This window comes from Brugia malayi (assembly GCF_000002995.4).
Source record: "Brugia malayi strain FR3 genome assembly, contig: Bm_013, whole genome shotgun sequence".
Classification (NCBI taxonomy): domain Eukaryota; kingdom Metazoa; phylum Nematoda; class Chromadorea; order Rhabditida; family Onchocercidae; genus Brugia; species Brugia malayi.
Window position 1 is genome coordinate 15,825 of NW_025062290.1, and position 23,233 is coordinate 39,057.

At 30.3% G+C, this 23,233-nt stretch overlaps 3 protein-coding genes and 1 further gene across 6 annotated transcripts; 2 read left to right on the forward strand and 2 right to left on the reverse strand.

Moving 5' to 3' along the window:
• Nucleotides 1-296: 296 nt before the first annotated feature.
• On the forward strand, nt 297-5,634 carry Bm18127 (Uncharacterized protein; the record flags this gene model as incomplete). The annotated part of the gene is made up of 13 exons (XM_043082827.1): nt 297-355; nt 1,219-1,370; nt 1,660-1,768; nt 2,292-2,540; nt 2,725-2,905; nt 3,222-3,350; nt 3,462-3,597; nt 3,671-3,772; nt 3,890-4,022; nt 4,138-4,356; nt 4,598-4,721; nt 4,960-5,124; nt 5,452-5,634. 13 exons carry the CDS (start codon nt 297-299, stop codon nt 5,632-5,634), a joined length of 1,941 nt encoding a protein of 646 aa, XP_042938761.1.
• A 4,076-nt stretch (nt 5,635-9,710) lies between these two features.
• On the forward strand, nt 9,711-9,830 carry Bm15554. The gene has a single exon (XR_006227942.1). The product of XR_006227942.1 is annotated as a pre-microRNA Bm15554 (primary transcript).
• Nucleotides 9,831-14,410: 4,580 nt separating this feature from the next.
• On the reverse strand, nt 14,411-17,399 carry Bm8747 (Uncharacterized protein; the record flags this gene model as incomplete). Of its 2 annotated transcripts, XM_043082828.1 has the most annotated exons (3): nt 14,411-14,478; nt 14,940-15,175; nt 17,242-17,399. In XM_043082828.1, the coding sequence occupies 3 exons, from the start codon at nt 17,397-17,399 to the stop codon at nt 14,411-14,413; spliced, it is 462 nt and encodes a 153-aa protein (XP_042938762.1). The 2 variants fall into 2 exon arrangements, with proteins under 2 accessions (XP_042938762.1, XP_042938763.1); XM_043082829.1 differs by lacking the exons at nt 14,411-14,478; nt 17,242-17,399 and adding an exon at nt 15,325-15,399 and having other exon boundaries at nt 15,026-15,175.
• A 1,091-nt stretch (nt 17,400-18,490) lies between these two features.
• On the reverse strand, nt 18,491-20,015 carry Bm17124 (Uncharacterized protein; the record flags this gene model as incomplete). Of its 2 annotated transcripts, XM_043082830.1 has the most annotated exons (3): nt 18,491-19,128; nt 19,195-19,644; nt 19,982-20,015. In XM_043082830.1, 3 exons carry the CDS (start codon nt 20,013-20,015, stop codon nt 18,491-18,493), a joined length of 1,122 nt encoding a protein of 373 aa, XP_042938764.1. The 2 variants fall into 2 exon arrangements, with proteins under 2 accessions (XP_042938764.1, XP_042938765.1); XM_043082831.1 differs by lacking the exon at nt 19,982-20,015 and having other exon boundaries at nt 19,195-19,513.
• Nucleotides 20,016-23,233: the final 3,218 nt, after the last annotated feature.

A 23,233-nucleotide genomic window follows, 5' to 3' on the forward strand; every position in this document is an offset into this window, starting at 1 on the left:
CTGATGCTAACGAAAATATCGAGGAATCCGATCCGTTGATAGCCGTAGGCAGCGGTAAAATCAAGGAATAAATGAAAAAATGAATCATAAAGGAATTTTCAAGGATTTTCTGTTTGCGACATTGTAGTTACCTTATGGTATTTATCTCTGTATTTATCTTTAGCAACCCTAATCAGTAATGCAGGTATTATAACAAAAGCAATCGACAGCAATTGTTTATGCAGTAGTGTTGTGGTGGGTGCTTAAAGTGAAAAATTTCTGTTGGTATCAATCGCTGTTGGCTTTTCTATCATTTCATGGCGCAAATTGATCCCATTGCATTGATTCAAACGTATATTCCATTTGCTAAATCGAGGTATTATTCTATTTCTTAATATATTCCATATAGGATAATTTCGATGGCAGGTCATGGCTTAAGAAATTTAATATAAAATGTGGTTCTAATAGATTTAGTCTTCACACAATGTTCACAGTGAAAAGATGAAAATGTAAGATAAAATAGGGCCGTGAATTCTTATATCTTAATAAAACGATACGGTTACCTAAAAACAAACTGTTTAATTTGCATACAACAAAAAGGAGAAAAACAGTATGTTCAAAAGAAATAGATAGTCACTGTTTTCATTCTTTCATTCTTTAAGATGCGCGTCTTTTATATTGTTGTTTATCTCAATGGGAGTGAGTCGAAAAGTGAGAGAGGGAGGAAAAAGAAAAATTGAGAGTTTGACCTATTGAAAGTTTGAATGAGGTTACGTGAAAGCCTCTCCTGAAACCAGCATTGGTTGTAGTTGTCCAATAGATGTGTACGAAGCAGTGTTAAGTTAGAAAAGAATCGACTAATAAATCAAAAAAGGGGATCGAAATGAATTGTGATAACCGTCATTGGGTCGAAATGAATTGTGATAACCGTCATTGGGTATCTTCAGTGAATTATTCTTATTGGCTTAGTAATTTGTAATGTGGATAGCTGCATTTTAAAAATAAAATTTCAAATAGATTTATTAACTAATTGACGTTTCATTTTTTCTTTATTTTTAGAGGTATATTTCATCTCATTCTTTTATGTGGCACTCTTTCTCTGGTTTTTTTTTTTTTTTTTTCATTTTTTCGGTTTTTGTTTTACTCTCTTTATACATAATATAAGATGGTCAAAGATGGTCAAATTATTATGTTATTAATATACACACAAGTTGTTATGATAAATGAAATTTATTATAGTCAAAGTCTTGATTTTGAAAAACAATCAATGGTGGGATCTGCTTTAAAGAATTGCACTGTGCTAAATTCGTCGGCATCTAGTTCAGGACAAAGCATATCAAGAACAATTGAATGTGAACGTGGATACGAAATGGTTTCCAATGCCCATTCTGGTCTGTTTTGAATTTCTTAATAGAATATAACTATATAAATAATTATATCCTTTCATTTGAAAATCAGTTACCGCAGGAAAGCTAGCGAATTTATTGCGCTATAACTTTTAATTTTATCTTAAAATTCGTAGACGGAATATGAATTTATGATGTGTTATACAAACTGAAAAGAAAGAAGTTTGTTCAGTAAGATTCTCGCTGTTATGTGATGTGGAATTAGTTATCGGATGAGTGTAAATAAAATTAATAACTAAAATTTTTGAAATTAATTGCCTAGAGATGTGTTTAGGGTCAACCTCAAATTATGCACCATCGTCATTTAACTCTACAGGACTACGTATGATTCAAGCAAATTATCGAGATAGTTCGTCATCACCACGTTCACCTCCAGCTCGATGGTTTATTGTTTGTCATTTCTTTTGTACACATTTATAACATGAAGTTTTTGTTGTGGAAAAGGGTCTTGTGCTGAGAAAGAAGGTAAAAATGTGTCGCTGATTTGATACTGATGAGCAATACAGTTTGATGTTCGATTATGCATTAGAAGCCTTCCAGCCCACTGTCTGGGAAATAAACAGAGCTAATATTCCAGTATGATGAAGTAACGATTTTTCATAAACTGATTAATTTATCACTTTGATCCGTTTTATTATTCGTCACTATAGCAAATGCCTTTTGATTAGTTGGTATTATAGTAATACAATTTTTTAAAGCAACTGAAAATCTAATTTCGTAAGCATGTCAAAACATTTTATCTAACATGATTTGGTGTTTGAAGTCATTTTAAACATGCAGTGGGAATATATTCCTGAATGTCATGAACTTATCTGTTTTACTATTTAAAAAATACGGAATATTTTGTTATAATGCTGTTAGATAAAAAAGACATTCAGTTTATGTAGCAAATAAGATCTGTTTTAGCGCCAAACGGTTAAAAATTATTTCACCCACATCGTTAGCGCGTAGCTCAAGTGTGAGCAGTAATACATTGTCAGCAACTGTTAATCCCAATAATCAATTGCCAAAAAGTCATGTTGTTTCCGACACTCCACATAAAGATGCTGGAAAACATCTGAACAATGCAAATTCTGTCCATGATGGATCGACAAAATTCAATAAGTATTTTGCTCAGGACATGCTCTGTGGCACAAATAATGTTAGGCGACTTAAGTAAGGTTTTTGAAATTCTAAAAAATGAATTTTGTCATGTGTGCTAATTCCGTTGTGATAGTTAGAATTTCTTGGTTATGGTTATTTATTTTTCTCTGATACACAGAACTCATAAAAATCTTTATGCTTTTTCAGAACAAAAATGAAATCTTACAAACTGTTGAATTTATTCTGTTTATTTCAGCTCTCTCCCAGTTTCTATTAACTCTCATCTGCATTTTGCAAATTATAATAGCTATGATGATAACAGGCTATCAACGTCTAAATGTTTTACATCGGGATCGAATATCCTACTAAATAGTTCAATAAAACGGCGTATAGACATAAATACTAGTTATTCTTCCACCGGGAAAATGAAATCTCAGGTTAACTTTGACTGCAATAATTTTTAAACACTATTTCAGTTTTGCTCTATATTTCTTTTTTGGTATTTCTCCTTATACTTATCTCTCTTTTCTGTTATCCTATGTTGCATTTAAAAAAAAAAAAAACAAACAGGCGGAATAACTTTTGGAAGTATTTTCATTAGAAAAGGAAGTTTATTATTATTTTGAAGTCCATTTCCTTTTGCAGAACTTGAATTTTGATTCAGGAAAATCCAAGCTTTAGGGAAAAACGTATGAACGAAAAGTTTGTCTCTGATTTTCAGCGGTTGCGACATTCTTGTACTCATTCATTTAGGGTAATGGAACTCCGGACGGTAAAGCTGAAGGGAAACAACTAATATCAGAAAGCAGCGAATTGGAACCCAGATTCCCTTCAAATAGTCGTATAGTATTTTATGCAACATGGGAAGGCAGCTGTGTTCTGGTCTGTCTCAATTTGCTTTCTCGATAGTGCTCGCAATATTTATATATCCATTAATTTTGAAGTGATTTCATTGTTTTGAGTTTTCCGAAACTTCCGTTATTTTATTTTCAGAATCCGGATGGTCGTAATGTTGGTGTTGGACTTTGTAACTATTCCAATGACTGTTTTTTAAACGCTGTTCTTCAGATTATTTTGCATTGCATTCCGTTTGCACGATATCTTGGCGAGCATCTCCCCTTATTTTCTTGTAAGCTTTCTTATTTCATTACTGTATCTCAGGTTCTCTTTGATCTGTTTTTTATGCTAAATTTAAATCGTAGGTGTAAAGGATTGTATCGCTTGTGGTCTAGCGAGATTTATAAGGCATTCAATGTCGAGCAGACAACCATTCAAACCAACCTGGATTAATTTCATTCTGGAAAGTAGGATTTCCTCTTGTTTAGCATGTTTTTGAATTATATTTGTGAATCAAGTTATGCTTTTATGAATAAGGTTTTAGAAACCTATTAATTTATCATAAGTTACTCATCGTTTTCCAGAGACATTTCCATCTCACCTCTTAGGTGCACAGGAAGATGCTCATGAAGCTCTGAATCATATACTGGATGCTCTCGATTCAGAAGCACGGAATGGAATGTCCTCTTCTGATCGTAATTTCTTAAATCCATTAAAGTACTTTTTGTGTTGTTATTGTATGAGAATATCTTATAAAATATAAAAGAAAATTTATCTGAAATTAGAAATTGTTCTCTGAAAATTCCCTGAAAACTTGTTTTTACCTTTTTAGTGAACCATGCTTTTCAACTCCAGTGGAACAACTTTTTGTTGGGACATTACGAAATCAAATTCAGTGTTTGGCTTGTTCCGCAATACTAATAAATTATGAGCGCTTTCGAGAGCTTAACCTTGGTATAAAGAAAACAGGTTATGATAGGCGGATAACTTTGGAGGATTTGCTTAACGATTATTTTGGCAGCGAAGTGTTGAACAGTTTTAAATGCACTAAGTATTTTTTCTTTTTGATTCAAAAATTTGGCTCACAAATTCTTGAAAATAACTTTTCTGGAAGAATAATAAGTAAGTAAGGGAACAAAAAAGGCAGAAAGATTAGTTTAAAATCAGGAAATGATATTTGGATTTTAATTGATGTGTATACCTTATGGAGTAGTTAGGAAGTCAGAAAAATGATCAAGGAGAAGGAGTATTCCGGATTTAAGAGATATGCTCTGTAATTATGAAATCTGCAGCTGTAAAAGGACGACGCAAATTCAGCGTAGTTCATGTATTCTGCGTGCACCGAACCTTTTACTTATCCAGATAAAGCGGTTCAATTCCTTTGGTGGAAAAATAGGCGTTCATGTTAATTTCAATGTATGTTGTTTCAAAAAAACTTGTGTTATGCCGTGAATATTCATTTGCATATCTTGAATGACTGCATTGTGCTTCTGTCTCCTTTCCGTTTGAATCCACTTCAAGATTGCTACCTTCATTTTATATAAAACAAACCAGAATATGTGGTAAAATAGTATTTGTAAAACAAACTATGCAGTTATTGTCGTTATTATATTTCGTGACTTTGTGCAGACAAAATACTATTCTTACTTTCCAGTTGAGGCTAGATCTCGAACGTTATATTCATCGTACAGGGGAACCGCATGTTTACGAACTTACTGGTGTTGTTCAACATATGGGTAATGCAGCAGAACATGGTCATTACATTGCTGTTGTACGAGGTTTTGATGGTAGAAATTATTATATGTTCGATGACGAGCAGGCATGTAGTGTATAAGTATTGTTTCTTGTAATTCGCATAAAATTTCAGAAAGTATGTAAAGGAGGCTTACAACATTTACCATAAATCACTTTCCTAATTTGGCTCTTAGTGTTTAATAATAGCATGTATATATTTGTTTTGGGATACTAAGCAAAAAAAAAAGAGTATGAGCAATTTATCTAATGTGTGTTCTGATATGTTTAGTTTTGTAGATTTTAAAACTTCAGTATTTTTGCAATTAGTGATCTTAAATTAGAATGACAATCACTCCGATGGACGTTTTTTTTTGTCACCGTGACAAATGATTTTAAACACTTGCTTTTCCAGTGTCACAGAGTTTCTCTGTCTGAACTGCACAATACACAGGCGTACATGCTATTGTACATTCGCTGTGATGCATTCAGGAATTCCGTTTCATCTTCGGTAGCATTGAGTGTTACAATTGAAACACAGAAGGATGCACCTACCAGGAATCGAGTAATGAAGCGTCCATATATACAAATATCTTAAGTGGGATACTTAAGTGTTTGTATTTGCAAATATTCATTGATCAATGAATGGTCTGATAAAGTCTTTTTCTTTTTAAATTTATTTTTTAAGAATTATTGTTTTTTCTAAGGAAACAATTGAAGGGGAAAAAATCAGAAAGTAGTTGTAAACTAGAATATCCGCGGATAACTTTGGGAGTTGTTGTAAAGATGATGTAATGAGAGTGATAGCTGATTAATATTAACTACACGGTTTCGGATTGAATTTTTTTTTATGATTTTTAATAATATGGATTTTTATAAGTGCTGGAAAGCAAGATCCTAAAAGTATTGGGCAGTTGAACTGTTCCTTTTTTTTTTGAAAAGCAAGATCCATTTTTTGGTGATGTTATTTTATTGTATTAGTTATGTTAAAATACTAATATTGATGGAAATAGAGTTGTTCTTTAACTGTAATCTTGTAAATATTTACTGATCATTGCTAATTAATCACTACGTAAGGTTTATGGCAGGTTTTGTTGTCTGTTTCTTTTTTCTTACGGATCATTCGCCCCTTGTTTGTTCAGTTTGTGCACTGCCTTTAGAATTACTTGAAATATTTCTCATATTTAAGCAGCATTTTCTCGATTTTTCTGTCTTCTATAAATTTTTGTTACAGTGGGGTTACATTTATGATCCTTGTGATCTGTTTTATACTGGATTTCATTTGTTTTGACATCTACTTTGTTAGAGATCTCGTTAATTCATCATCATATACTTCTGGTGACAATAAAATGATTCGTGATTCTTTTCCTGTTTTTTTTATTTTTGGATAAAATAAAGCTCTGGGTTCTTATGCAAATATTTCTAATGGGGAAAAAATGAATATAACTAGAATATATTGAACAGTTCTTTGTTTTAGCATGACCATCAACTTCATTTAAAGTGTTACAAGTCTGCAATCTTCACTTTTCAAAGTGTGTTAATAAAAATGGAAATGCTTCTCGAAAATGTTATACATTATTTAATCTCTCAGATCTCTTCTAGTTGTGGGAAGTCTATCTTTCGGAAATTCAGAAGTTCATTTTTCCAATATTTATGCTTAATGTCATTTCTTACATTTCCACATAAAAGATGTAAAAAAAGTTTCTGATTTTAAATAAAGTTTTGAGTGTTTGAATGTCACTTATTTCGGAGTGGAGAAAGTGCTTGAAAATGCAGGGAAATTGCACATTTGTTTGATGAAATGCAATGTTAAGAAATGAAGGGCGATGGAATATCTCTGGATTTCTAAATTTTACGGTTTTGCTTTATGGCGACTCTTTTCTGTGTTGGTTGCATATTCATTTTATCATCGTAGGGTAACTTGTCTGTTCTAGTACCAGTGAATTTTATCTTAAATCGTTCCATATATTTCTTTTCCTTCATACTGTAGCAATCTGAATCTTTTGAATTTAGTAGTTAGTACTTCATTGATAAATGGATTTTCCAAATCGTTAACATCCCTCTGGAAGAATTGATAGATTCAGCATTTGTATCCAACATTGACGTCTAATAATTTAGCAGTCTTCGTGATTTTGGATATCATTCTGAAACTGTTTCTCAGATGTTTCTCAGAAACTCCTAAAATTTGAAGTTATTGTGTCGTATTTATCAACGAAAACAAATTGCCTCGGATTGTGTCATTTTACTTCATTATTTTTTGCTTGTTTTTCTTTTCTTATATATTTGTTTCCTGTAAGAATTGTTTTAGTATAAAGCGATATTTCGGAATTTTCATAGATTTTTGCATGTTTACAGACTTGGAATTTTCTTAGCTACTAAAAGAGTGTAATTGTGCAACATGACTATGAAGCATTTTATTTTATGTCGAAAATGTATTCCTAATCCAATGTGTGTTTACATTGAGAATTTCGAAAATATTTGCCACCTTCAAGTATGCGGTAGTTTCTTTTTAGAGGACGCTTCAAAGATGATGTTTGAAGCAATCACTTCAAAGCGTTTGCTTGTGTTGTTTAAGATAATGGATTATTTTGTTACGAATGAAAGTTAAGCTGTGAACATATCACGAAGAAGACACATTGACCAGTTGATGATATTGCTGTTCAGCTTCTTTTGGTTTTTATTTGGCACATTCAGGACAGCAATCTTTTCAGGTTCTTGCTTGATAATATGGGCGGTACTGAAAGACAGTATTGAGTTGTTATAAGATTGGCTGGATGAACTGGGTGGTACGAATATGAAATTTAGTAAATATAAAAATTTTGCACTATTAGCAATGCTAATATTAAAACTGAATATCTTTTGGAAACCTTGAAATTGCATAGTCCATTGGAGATTCGGAGATGTTTTAATGAGTAAATAATTTAGCTTTATGATAAAATAAGTTGTGATAAAAGCCAGTTTACACAATATCTTTTGTTATTGTTGCAGCAGAAAATGATATTTGATTGGATGAAGTGATGTCTATTTTTTTTTCTCTTTTGAATTTCTCTTTCCAAGAAATTTTCTGTCTACAAATTTGTTGAGGAGATCTCATGTTCCAGCGACTGAGAAAAAATTTGATCCGAATACGCGGTTTGATTAGAAAGTGAGGCGAGAAGGGTATATCGAGAAAATTGTAATTCGCTACTTTTTCTCTTAAATTTTTAAAAGTATCATGATTTCATAAACTCTTAGTAAGGTTATTTTTTTTATTTTAAGATTTGTTCAAAAATGAACTGCGTATACATATGCATTTTTTATTTTTTGGGCTTAGTTATTATTTGGAGAGATAAAGGGACTTTGTTTTAGGAAAATCGCGAATAATTCTAAAATAACACGATTAGTTGACCTTAACCAAGATTTATGCGCATGAAAACTTGTTACATGATTTGGTGAATTTATTAGTTGTATCTATTTCTAACCTGTTTCATTTGTTTAATTACTTTTTCGTCAAAACTAATTAAATGATTTAATAAACTTAACAGGGCATTATCCAACTAGTACTATTACCGATCAAAGAAAAGAAATGGTCTGTTCATTTTGTGATAATGAAAACATTTCCGAAAAATGTTCAAATAATCCACTTCTACTCTGTGAATGAAACGAATATGGGAGTTAGGTAAATATTATAAACTAAAGTAATAGATGCTATGACAAGATGGAATGATTTAATTTTTCTCTTTGAATTGATATGATTATCTTACAGAACGATCAAACAAATCAACTTGTTCAATGTTATTTTATTTTATGCATTTTTTTTAAGAAAAAATTAAAGAGAATTAACAATTTCAGAAATTTATAAATCCTAGAAGCGAAGGAAATCAAACGCATTACAACATTTAGAGAAAGAGAGAGAAAAAAGGAAAAAAAAGGGAATAATGGGATTAGATTTAAGAGATATTTATTAATAAAACAAATTAAATTTTAAGCTTCCATCATTTTAGTTATCCAAAAATTTTCAAAATTTAAAAGACGAATTTAAAACGGCAGTTAACCTTAATCTTATCTAATAATTTATGTGAACGACAGTAATTAAATGAAGAAATAACAATTGCAAATAACAAATATCCGAAATGAGAAATGGTTTTTATCTTTTCTTTATTTTTCCTATGCATATTATTATTTTTCCTTTTTTCTATTCTGTTTTTCTTTCATTTTTAATCATTCTCGCTGTCAACTGGGAATTTTTTGGCGCAAACTTATGTCAAAGGAACATTTAAACAATTTAGAAAGATAGTTAGCACATTCAACTAAAAATCAAATTAATAAACAAAAAGAGAATTTGGTAATATATATAATAAATATACTTTATAATTAAATTTTTCTTGCTGTATATTTAAAAATAGAAAGACTACAATTTTATTTTGAACAAAATGGTTATATTCTCTGGAACAAATTCATTTAAATGAAACCAATGAAACAATGTTTTACTTTATTACTGACAAAATTTAAAATTAATTATTTAGTATTGAAACACTTGGAATAGTAACAGCTATTTTTTTTTCCTTGAATATTTTTTGAAACACAAAAAAAAAGTTAATGAGGCGGGTGCTTTTCTCACTGTTTTCTTGTTTTTGTTGTTAGCATGGCAGAAAAAAGAAAAGGAAATGAAGAAAGAGGAAGAGGGAGAGCGGGAGGGAGAGGGAGAGGGAGCGATAGCTGGAGAAAGAAAAATAAAAAAAAGCTAAAAGAAACAAATTTTGTCAGTATAAAAAGATTGGTAATATTTTCATGTTTCAACTAACTAATTTTTCAAAAAAAAAAAAATAAAATCGAAGGAGTTTCGTTTTTTGTTTTAGCTTAAAATTTTCGAAAATAGATAAAATACAGGAATGTAACTGATTGTTGAAATCTGCGCCTTGTTTCATTATGATTAACACGTGTAACGCCATATTTCCTTTCATTTGCGTCTTGCACATGTAAAAGCTATGTGCAGACAAATTAGGAGAGTACCGTTCATTTTAAGTCATTCGCTTAGGATAATAATAATATATAATTGTTTTATGTTTCTAAATTTATCACTAAAACAGAATTTACGAACAATTACAATTTTTTTTTTTTTTTTTTTTATGTGGCTTTTATTAGTAACAGCGTGCAGTGTAATTGAAAGAAATTGTTGATGAGGAAAGCACATAGTAGAGTTTTGATAAACTTTGGAAAGCTAGATGGAATTATTTAAATGAATAATATATATGATATAATGACTGATTGAAATGCTTGTAGAATGAAATTCGGATTTCAAAACAATGCCATAAATGTGTAGCTTTTTCAACTGAAGTTGTAGAAAAATTCAACTCATTGCAATATTCAAGATGATTCAGATTTTGACTTTTTTCTGCATTATTTTTCCCTTTTTTCTCTTTTCGCTTCTTTCCCTCTCTATCTCCGTTCCTTGGTTTTCTCCAGTTTTTCTTTTTCTGTACTGTATGTTTTTGAAAAGGATTTTTTTTCAAATATTTGAGTAATAAAATCAAGCAACATAAATTGTGGAATTTTTAGATAACTGGTTCTTCTTTTTAATTTTAAACAAAAAATAGTCAAAATTATTACAGCTCATTTTAACCACTTTTTAAATTAATTTAATTAATAATCGCTTCGTCTGTTGGCGGAACGATTACTAGAGAGAATAAAAAAATACCACAAAACAGCTTTTTGCATCATTGAAATGCCAAAGCAATCGAGCTAATTTTTGTTTAAAATACTTAAATAATTTGAAAAAATTTAAACAACTGAAAATCACTTCATAAATTTACTCTTCGATGTTTTTTTTTCCTTAAAATAAAATTTGCTTGAAAAAATCTAGGACTACTTTCCGATTAAAGCTTAATATTTTATCTGCAGAATTATTTCGCGAAATTTAAGAATTTATTAATAAAATAATCAGGATTGATAGTCCTTGATTCATTCAATTTTTGGCACTTAAACTTATTTAAACTGTAAAATAAAGTTTCAAAAAAAAGAACCAAATAAATAAAAAATGAAATTCGAAGTTCTTCATTTTCACATTGTTTTTTCTCCTCTTTCAACTTATTTCAGTTGAAATTGCCATAATTAAAATGTTAAAAGTCTAACCCTCACATCTCTAAATATTTATTCTTTAAATTCTCGACCAATAAGTACTTAGTATCAGCAAATTTTATAAATTTAGTTTTTCTTTTTTTCTCATTTGATGAATTTATCAATTTAATTTAACCATTTTAAAATGCAAATATTGCTAACACTTTTTTTAACGAAAAAGCAAATATCAATTTCCTTCTCATCAAAATTTTCAAAAGATGAAGAAAATGTGTCAATTTTTTTAAAATAATTCAAATATTTATTACATTATGTATATATTTTTTAATTATTAAAAAATTTTCAGCATTTTATAAATGATTTTAATGGAAAATTAAAATCGTTTCCTTCCGTTATCATCAGAAAACTAAAGTGAAAAATTCTGGAATGACAATTTTTTTTTCCTAGAATTAAAATGAAAACAAAAAAAAGAAAAGAAAAAAGGACAAACGAAGGAATGGCGGAATGTAGATTGTATTAAACATTAGCTTTGAAATGCCGAATAACAAATACCACTAGTAAAGTGCGCAATTTCTTTTTCTTTCTTTTCTTCTTTCTTTTTTTTGAATAATTGCTACAAGTTGAATTAATAGTCGTCGGACTATCAGAAATAAGAAAATATTCGAAAGCAATTGAAACATTTACAATAAATATTACATTGTCATTTCTAACCAATATAAGCATCTTGAAGGTGTTAAATTAACATTTAATTAATTTAATTTAAACAAATTAGAAAAAAAAGAAAAAAGAAAACTTAATTAATGAAATAAATAATAATATATGTATGTAATAAACATGAACATTAAAAATTATTAATTGAATTTACATGAAACTTATAATCTAAATTGGTGCAAAAATTATAATTGTCTACTGCAAATTATGATTATTACATGAATAGAAAAAAAAGTAAAAGCAAAGAATATAATCCGTTAACAGCAATATAAAAAAAAATGATAATAATATAATAACAGTAATAATAATAATAATAATAGGAGACAAATATATTTTTAGGACTACGATACTTTTTTTGAAAATAGTCAAATAACCTTTTTATTTTTTGCTTTCAATCTTTATAAGATAACTAAATTATTAAATATAATGCAGAAAAATTATTGTTGAAATTTATTTATAATTTGAAGTTCGATCTTTTTTAACATTTCTTTTATTATGCAGAAATTGGACTTTGAGATTAATAATTCAGATATTTGAAAGATTTTCATTTAATAAAATTAAAAAATAAGTTTTCCTCCTTAAACTTATTGCTGTTACACATTGATATTTTCATCTGATGGATTTTTCTAATATATATCATTATTATATTTTTATATATCATTAACAATCACATATTGCATTAAAACATAGAATTGCAGTAATCTGTAATTGAATTTTTGAAATTAGGAAAGGTCAAATATATTTCCTTAAGCAGCATACTTCACTTCTATGTTTTTGATAACCAATTCCTGCTAAAAGTCATCTTCATTATGAGGAAATTTAAAGAAAAACTAACAAAGATAATATTTAATAAAGCTAAATATTATCTTTGTTAGTTTTGTTCGTGAAAAACCAATCCACTGGACACAAAGCCACCAACTGTTGGTCCAAAAAATGATCTGAAAAGGTGGTTTGGTTCAGAAGGGATATTTTCATCATTTCGTTATCCTTCATCAAAAATATGTGGTACTATTTACCTACCCGAAGGAATAGGCAGACTGAAATAAACCTGACGTTTGTAACTATTTACCGTATCCGTATTCGCTGTAATGAAGTTTTTACACTGAAAACATTTTCGAAATTTAAATTGGAAATCGAAAGTTTTCTCAAAGCTGAAATATGCGTGTACCTAAATACACTAGAGCTACAATTGATCCAGAAAAATTCGACAATCAGAATAAATTTAAGAAACTTTGCTCCTATTTACTAATATGTTAATTTGACGATAAAACTAAGATTGATAAAGTCTTTAATTGAAATGATAATTTACTATAATGTATCAATCGATATTTGAAAAGTCGGAATATATAAAGCACTAGTAGTAAGACCAAATATATCTAATGCAACTTCTATCCATCCTAAGTTCCTGCAAGACATGAAATTGTGCTAATATGAAATAAGCGAAATCTTTCGAAAGAAAAAAAAAGATTTTATGATATATAGCATTTTCCTCAGTTCTCAGAATTATCAAGTAAAAGATATCCGAGTTAGCTTGTAATAATGACAAAATGACGTAGAAAGATATTTATTATTTGTAAATAGAATAATTACTAAATGAATATAGCAGCAATAATTTGAATAAATCGTTATTTCATGTATTATATTAGTCTTAAAATCAGAGATCTAATAGAATTGTGGTCTAATTGACTATTTGCTCTGCCGATATCTCGAACTTCAAGAAAATACATTATTTATAGTTTACACTTACTTCTCGGTATTCAGAAAAGGTGATGGACTAATGATTATCATACTAATCACTACTGCTATAATGCCAAACATTATAATTGCCTTGCTGCAGTTAAATTTATCGATAATTATGCTCCAGAAAGGTGCTGTTATCGTATAAATTTCATCAAATAGTAAGAACATTAGGCCAATAATGGATGGCTAAGTTTGAACTGTAAAATAAGTTTGGCTATCCTTTGACTATTTGAAAAGAAAGTGAAGTATCAGTTTTGCAAGTTTATACGGTTCTACTCAAAGACGTACATGAATTAGACTGATCTATGATGGATTCTTTTTTGAGGTCATTTTAAATTTTATGAGAGATCAGTAAAAACGGATAAATTATCTACTTGAAAAAGATATGACAGACAATTAGAAGAACTGAGATATTACAAAGGAAAGTAATGAATCTGTATTTGTCTTTCAACAATGCTGAAGAAATGGCCAAAAAGACATACAGATGTTTAGTGATCTGCTAAGGTTGGATCGAGAAAAGACAATGATATTGCGCACATAAGCACTGCATGAATCATAATCCATAATAGTGGTGTCTTCAACATACCTAACATGCTTTACCGTCCATTACTTTGATCATTCTATGAAATATGATGGCTCTATCTAATCTATTATGGAATACATTCATTCAATTTTAATTTATTTAACTAATAAATATCATCAACAAAAATGATAATTTGATTTCATTAATAAATTTTAATTGAATGATAGCAAAAAAAAAAAAAAAAAAAAAATTACACCATCCATATTTTCGACCAAAAAATTTGCTAGTAATCCAAGAAAGAATAAAATAATTCCTAACACAATGAATGGCAACTTGAAACCCAATTTCATATAGTACACCACCAAGTAAAGGTCCTGCGGTACTGCCAAGACTGACGAATGTTTCCAGCACACCCTAAAAATTAAGTGAAAATTTCACCATTTTATATGTCTGAGTATCATACATCCACGAAGTGTGAATAATGAACGGATCTTTAGTTAGAAATTGAGTGTGTGGTGCTTCTATAGGGAGAGTAATGATGTTAGTTTGATTTGAATTTCGTTTTGAAGTATTACAAAGGAGAGATTGAACTAATTTAAATTTCCATTTAATAATAACTAAAATAGTTAAAAATTTCACGATAATTATACAGATAAAAATCAATTTCCAATTTGTTATCACGTTTTCAAATTCTTCTTCTATCGGCAGAATAATTTCATTGAATTCCCTTTCCATTTGTTTGATAATTTCTTCTCCTTCTCAGAGATTTCTTGCCAAAAGAGTCATCCTTCATTTGATGTGGTATTGAATTAATTGTTTTTTGGTTTGAGTTAGGATTTCCAATTCTGCATTAATTCTCTCAATTTCAAACTTACTTATTAAATCTCCTTTGAATTCGATATTTTCGATTGTTGATTGTTCTGATTTGCAAGGAGCCACCATCAAATTTCCGTTAATTCTTTTAGCTATCACATCGTTTCTTTGAAGTATTAGTTTCGTGGCAAGGGTAGGATAGCACAATGAATGGCAACTTGAAACCCAATTCATACAGTACACCACCAAATAAAGGTCCTGCGGTACTGCCAAGACTGACGAATGTTTCCAGCACACCCTAAAAATTAAGTGAAAATTTCACCATTTTATATGTCTGAGTATCATACATCCACGAAGTGTGAATAACGAACGGTCTGACCATCATGCATGTATGAATTGTTATTCACGATTGCATGTGTCTGAGTATCATACACATGAATTGTTAACCACGATTGTATATGTCTGAGCATCATGCATACATGAATTGTAAATCACCATTGTACATGTCTGAGTATCATACATCCACGAAGTGTGAATAACGGTCTATGTATCACACATCCATGATTTGTTAATCACGATTGCATATGTTTGAGTATCAAAAATCCATGAAATGTGAATCACGATTGCATATGTTGAGTATCATAAATCCATGAAATGTGAATCACGATTGTATATGTCTGAGTATCATAAATCCATGAAATGTGAATCACGATTGTATATGTCTGAGTATCATAAATCCATGAAATGTGAATCACGATTGTATATGTCTGAGTATCATAAATCCATGAAATGTGAATCACGATTGTATATGTCTGAGTATCATAAATCCATGAAATGTGAATCACGATTGTATATGTCTGAGTATCATAAATCCATGAAATGTGAATCACGATTGTATATGTCTGAGTATCATATATACATGAATTGTTAATCATGATTATATATGTCTGAGAATTATACATCCATGTATTATGAATCACGATTATAAACGCCTGAGAATCATGCATCCATGAATTGTGAATAACGATTGTATATATCTGAGTATCATACATACATGAATTGTGATTGTATATGTCCGAGTATCATGCATCCATGATTTGTGAATAACGGTCTGAGTATCATATATACATGAATTGCTAATCATGATTGTATATATCTGAGTATCATGCATGTTGTGAAAGATTTGTCTGGTTGATATTCGAATAGTTGCAATACAGTAGATAGATTAATAAACCTTTATTTTTGAAAACGTAGTAATAATAAACCGAGCTGAGCAATAAAAAGAGAAAAGAAATTTATAATAAAGATGATCGGAAGAATTGAATTCGGTTAATAGAGTAGTAATCGACAATAATGACAATGCATTCTTTTTGTATATTAGAATTGAATTTATATGAGTGAGGATTGGGCGTGTCTAAGATAAAAATCATATGTGTGAAGAATTCGATGTAAAATGAAAGCTAACTTCAATTTTACATAAAAGTCATATGTGTGAAGAATTGGAAGTGTTTACAACGAAGAGATTAAAATGAAAGCTAATTTCAATTTTACAGAAAAAATTACATGCATGAAGAATTGGAGGTGTTCATGTGTGAATACCGTAGGATTGTTCACAATTAAAAAAAAGGAGAGATGATTTATGATACTATGAAATTGGTTAGAAGTTTTCGCGAAATTATAATTCGCGACACTCCCAAAGGGGGTGAGAAATTATTTTTTAAGATGTAATTTGAGAGATTGATTTGAGCTAAATGTATGGAGTTTAATGGATGGGATTTCATTCTCTCTTAGTTAGGAATTGAGTATGTGGTGATTCTATATGGAGAGCAATGATATAGCTTGATTTGAACTTCGTTTTGGAGTATTACAGAAAAAGGATTGAACTAATTAAATTTCCATTTAAGAATAATTAAAATAGTTAATATCGTCACGATAATTATACAAACAGAAATCAATTTCAATGTGTTATCACGTTTTCAAATTCTTCTTCTATCGGTAGAACAATTTCGTTGAATTTCCTTTCCATTTGTTCGATAATTTCTTCTCCTTCTTCAGAAATTTTTATTAAATCTCCTTTGAATACGATGTTTTCGATTGTCGGTCGTTCTGATTTACAAGGAGCCACCATCAAATTCTCGTTAATCCTTTTAGCTATCACATCGTTTCTTTGAAGTATTAGTTTCGCCTTTCCATCGTATAGAAGAATTTCTCATTGGGTTAATATGAAGTTTGATGTTGATTAACAGTTGACTTCTAACCATTCATAGGAGTATTGTATTTCTTTATTCATTATCCATTGATTAGGAGAAGATTGAATTAGTCCAATTCCATTCATTTGTTTTCGAACATTTAAATATCTGTTACATCGGCTGTAGTTTGCAAATTTTAGCACTTCTTGTTCGTCGAGCAATGGGTTCTTCCGGTTTATCTTCCACCTTTTCTTCTTTATCTTCAGTAGCATCTATTTCCATAGGATAAAGCATATTTATTGATCGATCGATTTGTTTTCGATTGTCGGTCATTCTGATTTGCAAGGAGCCACCATCAAATTTCTGTTAATTCTTTTAGCTATCACATCGTTTCTTTGAAGTATTAGTTTCGTGGCAAGGGTAGGATTGCTGATTGACAACCATTTGATTAACAGTAATAAGTTATTCCTGTTTTGGCAACTTCTTTGCTGTGTTTCTTTGAGTTGTTGAATGAATTCTTGTCTTAATGAATCGAAGAGGTATTGAAGCTTTACGTTTTCAGGATCGAACCTTTTATCAGGAGACTTTCCATCAACAATAGTTTATTGTTACTTTTCATTTGAATGTTGTAGTAGAGTTTGAGTCATCTTCAACATCTACTTCAATAACTATATCGCCTTGCATTAAAAGTGGAGAGGTGAATCTACAATTTTGGTGTTTAATATAGGGGTTTTCATTAATTATAAGCGATGCCTGTAGCTCGTCGATGATGAAGTGTTTGTTATACTTTGTAGCTTTGAATCTTTTGATCTTTCGATACAGACAATGATTGGTTGTATCGTTGCCAGTATTTGTTATACATTCCCCGTGTCAAACAATCCTTTATATCGTCAAGTTAGAGACTAACCCTCTTCCATCGTATAGGAGAATTTCTCATTGGTTAATATGAAGTTTGATGTTGATTAACAGTTGACTTCTAACCATTCATAGGAGTATTGTATTTCTTTATTCATTATCCATTGATTAGGAGAAGATTGAATTAGTCCAATTCCATTCATTTGTTTTCGAACATTTAAATATCTGCAGAATTGTGAGGAAGTTGCAGTAGTAGACGTATGATCTGATACTACCGATAGTGATATTCTAAGAAAAGCTTTCGTGCATACAGTCCGTGTAATGTTGCTACATTTATAGCTGGTATACTTACATGCGTGTGTGTGTGTACAATCCACTTTGTGATATGTAGGATTTTTTTGTTAATAATTTCTTCACAATTCCATTTTTCAGGAATATTAAAAGGGCACTCCAGTAATTCAATTACAGCTGTTGTTTGCTAATACTTGTCGTGTTACTAACAATATCATTGTTATTAATGATAGAGTATTTATCAAAAGATTAGACTTGTCTTTTGCATCGACTGTAGTTTATGATTTTTTAGCACTTCTGATTCGTCGAGCAATAGGTTCTTCCACTTTTTCTTCTTTATCTTCAGTAGCATCTATTTCCATAGGATAAAGCATATTTATTGATCGATCGATTTGTTTTCCATTCGGTAATTGTATTGTTGCACTCCTTATTTTTCCATCCCATCCTCGATTAATTTTTATTATCCTTGCCAATTTCCATACACCACGAGGTATTTCTGGTTCATTTAGTAATACTATCTCATTTTCATGTGGTACTCTTTTTTCTACTATTCTAGGTGATTTTAATTCTCTCTGTGTGCGTTCTCTAAGACTTGTAAGATATTCTTCTTTCCACAACTTCCAAAAGACATCTAATGTGGTAAGAGTGGTGGTCCAATACTTGACTAATTTATCTTTAGTCTTTATTGTATAAGGGGTATATTCATCTTGATCACTATCATAATTTATTGGTAGATCTAATGAAGCCATAGGTGATATAAAATCAATTGGACGAATGATTCTGTAGTCGTCAAACCCTACATAAGTTAATGGACGGGTATTAAGGATTCCTTCTATTTCAGCTATTAATGTTATTAATTCTCCTTCCTTTAGAAGTTTTCTTCCTATTGCTTTTCTTAATGCCTTTTTTGTGAGTCCTATAAGTCTTTCATATACATCACCCCCCCATGGTGCTCTTGGTATAGTATTTTTCTATATCATACCTTTTGTCGCCAAAAAATTAGCGTTTTCTTCCATAATAGTTTTGAATACCAGTTGAAATTGGCTAGCATTATCGCTTAATATTAATTTTGGATATCCACGTCGAGCGATAAATCTTCTTAAAACATGTGAAAAATTCTCGGCAGATAAATTCTCCGCCATTTCTAGATGCACTGCTCTGATAGTGAAGCACGTAAAAAGTGCTATCCATCTTTTGACTAGACCAGTATTAGATTTGACTGAAAGAGGACCCATATAATCAAGGCCGACTTGTTCGAAGGTCCTGGATCGTTTTACTCGTGTTTCTGGTAAACTTGGCATCGCTGGCAGTTTAAACGGTTTAGCTTTCCAGCGAATGCAATAACAGCATAGGTTTATAATTCGTTTTACAGCAGCTCTTCCTTTCGGTATCCAATATTTTCGTCTTAATTCAGATAACGTATGTGCAATACCTGCGTGATATAATTCATTATGCTTGTGTAAAATAATAAGATCAGTAATATAATTATGATCCGGTTAATATATGGGATATTTTCTTTCGTCCATTAATTCTGAATTTTCCAGTCGGCTCCTTAATTTCCATAAGTTATCACTTTCATCTAGATATAGATTCTATTTTTCCTTTTCGTCCTCCGTTAACAATCGTGATTGGGCCTGTCTGATCAGCATAGTCTCTACTATATCGTAATCAACTTTAGTCATATATTTCTTTTTTACGGATAATGGTTCTAGCTACACTAATTTCTTTTTGCAGGTTTGTTTAATAAATCTAAAAGTCCAAACAGTTACTCGAACTAGTTTTGTCCAACTGCTGAAGCGACATACGTCAATAAATTCAATTGTATTCCTTTTAAAAGTTTGAGTCATCTTTGTCAAATTCAAAGCAATTGCTTCTACAAATTCATCATTTCCTGAATAGCGAAGTTTGCACTTTGGCCATTCAGATTTCTTGAGTTCCAACCATCGAGGTCCTTTCCACCATTGTTTACAATTTTGGAGTTTAAATGATGATACTCCTTTAGTGGCTATATCTGCTGGATTTTGATCACTTGGTATGTATTTTAAAATTATGAGAATGAAAGAAAAAATTCCTATTATATTTCAGAATCTCAAATAAATACTAATCTTAAAATACTAAAAAATATTAAAAAAATAAAATACTAAAGTAAATTGAGAAATCATTTATTACATTACGTGTTATAATTTACTCCCTCAAATTTTTGTTAGATTCTTTCTTAAAAGAAAATTTATTTTTCCACTTCTTAAAAGAAATTAAAATCGATTAATTTTTTGTTTCAAAAAGTACTTCCATATCCAATCCGCATATTTTTACTAAAACTATTGTATTATTATAATAAATAATTTTAATGAAACGAAATGAATTAGTTTATTCTTTAGTGTTATGAACTTTCAAAAAGTGGTTTTAATAAAAAATTACCACTTCATTTTCCCTAATGTGTAAATTACTTATAATCAAATGTTTTTAAGTTATAATTGTGAATGTAAATTATGACAAAAGAATAAATTATTTTTAATTAATATACTCAATGCAATTTAAATATACTTAAATTATCGAATATGCTAATGGGTGCTTGAGCAATCAATCACCAACTATTCGCTAACTTCTATAAGAAGTTTGTGAAAAATCCCTACCATAGTAAATATACGGTGCAATGGCCAGTAAGTCTTTCCCAAATAAATCTCGCTCGATCCACACTTAGATATTCCAATACTTTCAAAATTGAATACGGTAAACCTTTCTTTAAGCTTTTTTCTAATTCCATTTCCACCGACAATACTGCAAAAAGAAATTTCATTTTCTATAAAGTATCTACAAATCTTTCATATACTGTCGCGAATTATAATTTCGCGAAAACTTCTAACCAATTTCATAATATCATAAATCAACTCGCCTTTCTAAATTGTAAACACTCTTATGGTATCATAAATCATCTCTTAAATTTGTCTTCTTAAGATTTATTGCTCATAAATTAGCTTTCATTTTAACCTCTTCTTCGTAAACACTTCTAACTCTTCACATGAGAATTTTATCCTATTAAACAAAAAATTTCATTATTGTTGACTACTCTCTGTTAACCAATATCAATTCCTCCGATCTTCTTCTTTATTATAAATTTATTCTCTCTTCTTTTACTGCTCTGTTTATTAATACTACGTTTGCAAAAAATAAAGGGTTATTAATCTTCCTACTGTATTGCAATTATTCGAGTATCAACCAGAAAACCTTTCACGACAAGAAATTTATTGGTGTCACGAGCCGGGAACATGTCAAGCTACATTATCGCGAGCTTTCAACCGGCAAAGGAAAGGTTAGTCAGTCTTCTTAAAGAAGTAAATCAACTGGAGATCAAATCTCCAGATCCAAGTATGACAATAGAAGAAAAAGAAGATTTTTATATAATAAGAAAAAGAGTGTTAGAAGATAAACTTCGAAGAATCCAATTATGCGTAACTACGCTTGAATCTATCAACGATAAATGGTTCACATATACTCAACAAATCGTCACGATGAAAAGAAGAGAAGAAGAGGAAGAAAAATACAAAACAGTAACAGAAGGTGACCAAGGAATATTTCAATTATTACACGAAGGAAAGGAAGCAGTAATAACACTAACAATGCACAAGGATAAAGTCGACCAAAACTTAAAACAACTCTCAAAGGAGTTGACGAACAAACAAACAAAAGAAGAGGCAAAATTTACTCCTTCTTCAAATATTAATGTAAATATTCCTCATTTATCGCTCCCTACTTTCGATGGAAACCCTAGACAATGGCGACAATTTTGGAGCAGTTTTAACGCAGCAGTCCACACACAAGCTATTCCAGAAATACAAAAATTGAATTACTTGTACTCATGTCTTAAAGGAAAGGCTCTACAAGCAATATCTGGATATAATATAGCTCCAGAGAATTATGAAGTTATCAGAAGACTGCTCAATGAGAAATATGGCGATCACTCAATAGTAACAACATTACTATACAACGAACTCCAATCAATTAAACAAAATGAAAGAGAATGGATTGGAACAATTGAAAATATAAAACGAGTACTATGCCACTAGGAGAAAGCCTCGAACATTCAAATATTGAAATCTTGATCGAGAGCAAGTTACCATTATGGATATTAAATAAAATATATAAACATAAGAAGAAGGACATGCCTTGGTCAATTCTCAAACTAAGAAACTTTTTAGTCAATGTGAATGAACAGATTAGAAACTGTCAACATTTACTCACTCAACTCAATATTAAATCTACAACTACCAAACCGGAACAAAAACAACGATACAATCCTGGAGGAACTTCAGCACTGTCGACAATAAAAGATAATCAAAATACTTCGAAAACTACAACAATGAAAAAACGACCATGTGTATTCTGCAATCAAGATCATTGGGACAGCGATTGCGTGAACTACACAACTCTCAATGCTCGTCTTAATCGTCTCAAAGTATTGAAGAAATGTACTATTTGTCTTAGAGACAGTCATAAAGGACAGAACTGTAATGTCAAAAAACAATGTTTTTTATTGCAAAAGCTTACATAATAGGCTTTATGTAATAAAAGGAATTCACTTTCTTTAAACAATACAATGTTTCAAAGAAATGAAGAGCAAGAAAGAATTGGACCTTCGAAACGAAAGGATTGTTCAACTTCTCTCTACAACTCGACATTAACAACTCGATCCAAACAGACAAAGGAAACTTTACTTTTATGTAAGGAGATAAAGGTTTTTAATCCATCACAACCTCAACTACAACAAAATGCCCTTGCATTATTTGATATTGGATCACAACTCTCCTTCATCTCCAAAAAATTATCACGTCAATTAAAGTTAACCGAAACAGAAACTCAAATTATGAGAATAGCTCCATTTGGTATGAAGGAACCGAAATCATGTCCCACTGCTCGCATACAAGTAAATGTGCTAACTAACGAAAGCGAAATCGTACCACTACAAGCAAATATAATTGATTATCTAAAGAACGAACTGCAGATAGTGGAGACATCAAATGAAT